Source organism: Babylonia areolata, chromosome 11, assembly GCF_041734735.1.
Source record: "Babylonia areolata isolate BAREFJ2019XMU chromosome 11, ASM4173473v1, whole genome shotgun sequence".
Classification (NCBI taxonomy): domain Eukaryota; kingdom Metazoa; phylum Mollusca; class Gastropoda; order Neogastropoda; family Buccinidae; genus Babylonia; species Babylonia areolata.
The window spans coordinates 2,763,849-2,770,420 of NC_134886.1; the positions used below are offsets into that span (position 1 = coordinate 2,763,849).

The 6,572-nt window shown below is 44.3% G+C and overlaps 1 protein-coding gene across 2 annotated transcripts in view; it reads left to right on the forward strand.

The window, feature by feature from the left end:
- LOC143287461 (uncharacterized) overlaps positions 1-5,769 on the forward strand; it is a 9,952-nt gene extending 4,183 nt beyond the window's left edge. For both annotated transcript variants that reach the window (XM_076595463.1, XM_076595464.1), the window contains 3 exons: positions 566-726; positions 1,155-1,514; positions 2,747-5,769. In XM_076595463.1, the coding sequence (XP_076451578.1) occupies positions 566-726; positions 1,155-1,514; positions 2,747-3,832 (1,607 nt within the window). In that variant the 3' untranslated portion in view covers positions 3,833-5,769. The remainder of the gene's footprint in view (positions 1-565; positions 727-1,154; positions 1,515-2,746) is intronic.
- The last annotated feature ends 803 nt before the right edge of the window (positions 5,770-6,572 follow it).

The window sequence follows — 6,572 nt, forward strand, 5'->3', positions numbered from 1 at the left end:
GATGCTGCGTGACCCAATCGTTAGAGCCTCTCCCCCCACCCCCACCCCCACCCCCTGCCCTTGCAGCCTTGAATTATTTGATCTCTTGGGCGTGAACCGATATAGGTCGTTGAACTCAACTCTTATAAAACATGCTACATGGCTGTCATCTGTGCACTGCGCTGCAACTTTCTTCACAGGAAAAAAAGAAGCTGAAAAAAAAAGAAGAAGAAGAGGGAGGAGAAGATTCCATCTTACAAAGAAAAGTGGGTGGAGTTGGGGATGAGTGTCAGGGTGGGGTGGGGGGCCGGACGCCGGGATGATCGCGATGTGTTTGGGTGGGAGACAATAACTTAGAGATACACAAAGCAAGACCTATCACTTGAAGTAAAGGTGAAGCTGTTTGTTGATTCATACTGACGAACTTCTTGTAGACCAGAACGAAGCGCAATAAAATTGAGAAACGCGCGAAACCAAAAGCGAGAGAGAGAGAGAGAGAGAGAGAGAGAGAGAGAGAGAGAGAGAGAGAGAGAGAGAGCAGGGATAGAGTTTCACAGCATAATATGTTTGTTTTTTTCTCCCACAGAAATCTTCAGATTCCTGTTGATGGGCAAAACGGGAAGCGGAAAGAGTACAACCGGAAACACCATATTTGGAGAAAAACTGTTCGACACTGCTGCCACCTTTGCTTCCGTGACCAGTGAATGCGAACGAAAAACTAACGTTCGCGATGGTCGGAAGATTGAGGTCAGTATTGTATTGTATTGTATTGTATTGTATTGCAACATATTTCTCTGTGTGAAACTGGCTGCTCTCCGCAAGGAAAGTGCGTCGCTGCAGTGCAACACAGCCTGCAAGTCCCTTTGTTTCCTACCCAACCAAAGTGGATTTTTTCTCTACAGAATTTTATTTTGCCTTTTGTGGTCACTGGTTTCTTTTACGTGCGCTATACGCTTGCTACACAAGAAGCGTTGGTTTATTTTTCGTCTGAATGACTAGCGTTCAGACCAAAGTTCTGTATGTCCGAAGAACTGAAGTTGTTTGTATTGTTCCAAGTTCTGCACGTCAAAAGAACTGTTCTTTGTATTGTTCCAAATTATGTATGTCAAAAGAAGTGACCTTGTTTGACATGTACATACTTCCGTACCTCTGACGGTGTCGGTGTTGCCTTGCAGATCATTGACTCCCCAGGGCTGTACGATACGCACCGATCACAGGAGGAGATCTGCGTGACGATCGTGCAGGCAGTGGCGGGCATGCACCCCGGGCCTCACGCCGTACTCTACGTGGTCCGCCTGGGCCGCTACACCGCCGAGGAGCACGGCGCCTACCAGCGCCTGAAAGCTCTGTTCGACGACACCATCACCCGCTACATCATCGTCGTCTTCACGCACGGCGACATGCTGGAGCGGGACCGGAGGTCCATCACCGACCTGATCGGACCGGACACCCCGCAGACCCTGCAGCAGGTGCTCAGGGAGTGCGGCAACCGCTACGTCGTCTTCAACAACATGGCTTCCGACCCGCGGCCTCAGGTGCAGCTTAGTGTGTGTGTGTGTGTGTGTGTGTGTGTGTGTGTGTGTGTGTGGTGTGTGTGTGTGTGTGGTGTGTGTGTGTGTGTGTGTGTGTGTGTGTGTGTGTGTGTGTGTGTGTGTGTGTGTGTGTGTGTGTGTGTGTGTGTGTGTGTGTGTGTGTTTTGTGGTAAACTGTAACATTGCCATTTTCTTTGGAAATCTTTGTCTGCCAATACCGTATTTGGCTTAAACATAGTAGGAAAGAAATCTTCGCAGTCATACCAATAATAAGTTGTAAGTCTCCCAAATTAAGCCGTATTTCCGGACATTTAACGGTTTATTTCGTTGAGACTCGTTCCAGAATCCGAAAACACCATATTACCGCTTCCCAGTTGCCGGAACGTTGGCTATGCTTGGTAAGAAGACGGCATGACCTCGTTTTTCGTGTTCGCAATTAAAAGAAAAGAAATAAAAATTCTGGACAGAACACATACAGTGACACTAACTACACCACCACCATGTTTACTGCACATGAATATTCTAATATGGACACTGAATTAACTACAATGAACATAAAAGAAAAATTGAACTGACTGTTTCACTGAGTTTTGGTCAGCCTTGTCTAGGCTGGTCTGTGCAGATCTTGTTTTTTCTTGTTCGCAATTAAGAGAAGAAAAATAATTCTGGACAAAACACATTCAGTGACACTAACTACAACATCTGACGTGTTTACTGCCTGTGAATATATTATCTCAAAGTGGATACTGGTTTGACTAGAATGTACATAAAAGAGAAATTGAATGGACTGTGTCATAGTTTCCAAGTGTAACTTAGCCTGATGAACACGGAGGCGATGGCAAAGTCTTAAATTGAATTTTTAAAAATTAAAAAAAAATATTTATCTTTTTCAAAATATGTATTACAAGTGAGTCTTTAAGGCTTTGCCTCTCTTGTTCATTATTATGAAATCCATCTCCTCTTTTTACGAAGTGCACGAAGTAATTCGTTTTCCAATTCTACTTTTGCTTATCACAAAAATTCATTTTTGATTCACTTTCCATTGACCGTGTTTCACCCAACTCACCAACCATTCAACTCTCCCATTCCTCCCCTACATTCTAAACGATAACAGTCGAATCTGAAAATGAAAACTTGAACAAAATGTATACAATCCATCAGTATGTGTGACGAAATGTATACAATCCATCAGTATGTGTGACGAAATGTTAAACAAAATTCCTTCCCCTCCACAGGTGGAGCGCCTGCTGCAGATGGTGAGAATGATGGGGGAGCAGAACCGGGGGAAGCCCTACTCCTGTCCCAAGTACGGCAACATCGGGCAGGGGATGGAGGAGGAGGTGGCACGCAGACTGCATGAGGTGGAGAAGCGAGACCTGCAGAGGCAGAAGTACGTCCAGCAGCTGGAGAAGCAGACCCAGGCAGCGGAAGAAACAGCTCGAAGAACCCAGGAGCAGTTCCAGAGGAACGAAGCAGAAAGGCAGCGCCGCATGCAGGAGGAGGAAGAGAGACGACGGCAGCTGGAAGAAGAACTGCAAACCAAGATCAAGGAGCAGCAGATCGGCTTTGAGAAATTCCAACAAGAGCTGCAGCGTGCTCACCAGGAGCGGGAGGAACAGGAACGGATGCTGAGAGAGAGAGAAGCCCAGATGTCGGAGATGGAGAAGAGGAGGGCCGAGGAGGAAGCGGAGAAGAGGAGACAGCAAGAGCAGGAGATGCAGGCCGTACTGAAGCAGCAAGAACAACTCCTGCAGCGCCGGAAACAGGAGGAGGAGGAGATGCGCCAGCAGCTGGAGCAGGATAAGCAAGAGTTCCAGAGGCAGATGGAAGAGCAGCGCCAGAAAGACAGGGAGGAGATGGAGAAGAGAGAAGAAGAGAGACAGAGGATGCTGGAGCAACAGAGAGAGGAGGAAAGACAGGAGGCCAGGAGGAGAGAGGAGAACCACGAGAAAGAGATGGAGAGGCTGAAGGAACAGGTGGTGACCAAGCAGGCCTCCAGCTTCATCGAGAACTACGCTGTAGTCTTGAAGGGGGTGGTGTGGTTCCTGGGCGAGGTAGGCAAGCTGATGGAGGCCCAGGACATGGACCAGGCTTCAGCAGGCCGCCAGCCACCCGGGCTGGGTGGGCGAGATTTGTTCGGTGTTCCACAGTTAGGTGGCATGGGAGGGGGCTCTAGAGGAAGATGGCTCAATGCGCCTGGTGCTTCGGGTCCGTTGGGTCTGATGGGGGCTGGACGTGGTGCTAGATCTCCGGGCCGTGATTTGTTTGGCACTCCAAAGTTTGGTGACGACTCCAGCGATGAAGATTACTACTTGTTTTAAACTATTTCCCATTTATTCCCAGTACAGTTTGATTCATTCTTTTTTTTTTTTTCTTTTTTTTTATAAATCAGTGGATGCGTAAAATTTCTGCAAATGAGCAGGATAGTCTCAGCATCCTTGGAAGGTTCTTTCCCACTTTTTTTGTTTTGTTTTTTGTTCTCTCTCTCTCTCTCTCTCTCTCTCTGTTTTTTTTGTTTTTTGTTGTTTTTTTTGTTTCTTTTTGTTCCTTCCATCATCATTTTTCTCCTTTCTGTTGTCTTTTCTTTCTCTTTCTTATTTTTTCTTGTCTCATCTCTGACTGACTGATCTGTGTTGTGAGGAGCAAGGAAATCCTTGTTGGGCTGTGAGTACATGACTTGTAATGGTTTTATGTTATGTTGCTAACTCAGTTGTGTTGGGAAACTGTTTTATGTCAGTGGACAGCTGGTTTAAGTTGATCTTGTGGTTTGTGGAAAGAAAAGGGGTTAATGTGTGAAAGCTACCCACTGAGGGAAGTACTGGCCTATATTTTTTGAGTCCCCCCCCCCACCCCCCCTTCTGTTTTGTTACAGATATCTTGTTCTGTATTCTTGATGTATTACCTACTTGTTTTGTATATAGTAGGTGGTGTTGGTTCAGTGTGAACTGAACAGATCTATTGGCTAACACACTGTCAGTGTGTGTTGAGGGTTTTTCATGTGTGTGCACATGGGGGGTAACAGCAAGTGTTGTGGAGCACATGTTTGAGTTGTTGGTTGTTGTGGTAACATGTGTAGGAGTTGTGCTATGTGTCAGTGGTTTACCTTGTTCAGACAAAGTGGGAAAGAACATTGTAATGGGAATAATGAGTTGATTAACAAGGAGAGCACTGAGGGTCAGTGCTATGTTGTTGCACATTGCTGTTTACCAGAGATATGTTGGAAGTAATAATTTCCTTACATGTACTTGTGTTGGTGGTATACCTTGTGAAGACAAAAAGATCTGTTTGCTAATTGTAACACACAGTTTAATTGAATGATGGGTAACATGAGTTGGAACCCAGGGTTGTATTGGTCAGTGATATGTTTTGTACAAAGTATGGTAATTGGTATGGTGGCAGGTAAGCTTGATGAAGTTTGTATTTCCTCACATAGATCAATGTGTGAGAGGAGTGCATACTGGTGGACATGTGATGAAAGGTGCTGAGAGGGTATAGGCCTTTTATGTCAGTGATGTCCAGATATTCGAGATTTTATATGACCCTGGGTTTTGGTTGTGTGTTTGTGTTCCAGGTGTGCTGCTTTAGGTGTAGGGTGAACTTTTTACTGTGTGCTGCTTGTAGGTGCTGCTTGTAGATGCTGCTTGTAGGAAGTACTTGAAGTAGGTAGTGTGTGCTGCTTTTGTGTGTGTTGCTTTTGCTAAGTAGGGTGAACTGCTTAGTGGGTGTGCTGATTTCCCATGTATATTGTAAAAGTAAACACTCTATAAAAACCACTCCATGTGGCCCTGCTATTGATGTGAGGAGAGAGTGAGTGAGTGCATCATTAGTTGATCCTATATCCCCCTGTCTGTTCCCCTCTCTCTTCTATTAGAATCGAACCACACTCACAAAACACTTTTTACATGATGGCATTGTATTCGAAAAGAAGGCCCGGGTCAGTGCTCAGTTTGCGTTCTACTTCTTCGTATGTCATTACATTTCCATGCTGACAAAGATCCTGCACGATAAGAATGCCTTTTTTGCTCCATTTGGGAAAGTGTAACACATTACCTTTGTATTTTACATTTTTGTTGTTCCATAGCGGTTCCGTTTTTATATTTTCTATTGGTCTGTCTTTGTTAAGAACGGCTACTGCTTTTATTACCTCTCTCCAGAAGAATGACTTAACATTTTCCAGCTTTTTAATGTCTTTAGGTAAAATATTACAGCTAAAACTGCAATAACTGTCCTTGAAAGGTGACATATTTTGTCTTGCAAGAATGCCCCAATGCGCTTTTGTCTCTCTGAGGAGTCTAGCTGCCCATTTGACCAGGAACATTTGCTGTTGGTGTTCGATGTTGATCATATTCAAGCCACCATCTTCTTTGTCAAGGCTGAGGACGCCTCTTTTTATTTTTTCAAAAGCTTTTTTATTATTAAACTTTTTTTTACACAAAAACCTGTACATAAGTGTGTTAATGGTGCTGAGGACTTTGACTGGTAAAGCCGATACTTGCAGGACGTGTGAGAACTGTGACAACAAAAACGTCTTTGCCAAGATAACCTTACCGTATAGTGATGGGTTTCTTTTTTCGATTTTAGATTTCCAGTTTTCTTCCAGTTCCGAAATTTCTTTGTCTGCTGAGAAATATATCCCCAGAATTTTCAGCCTGTCAGGTCTTATGGGAATGCTATTTATGTCGCCTGTTTCATGCTTTCTTGACCCCAGCCACATACCCTCTGATTTACTTTTATTTAATTTCAGACCTGAGTATTCTTCAAACTGAGATATAATGTCTGTAGCTATCCGAATGTCCTGTTCATTTTTTTAGAGTTAATGTTGTATCATCTGCAAACTGTTTTATTTTAGAGGTGTTACTTTCGTTGCACATACCTCCTAATGGCGTCAATTCAATTCCTCGAATCTCTTTATTGTTTCTAATTCTAATCGCCAGTATTTCTACTGCTAGTACGAAAAGAAGGTGACTTAGTGGGCATCCCTGTCTGATTCCTCGTTCTGTTGGAAACCAATCAGACAGCCATCCACCATTGCGAACACAACTTTGTGTGCTTTTCATTTCA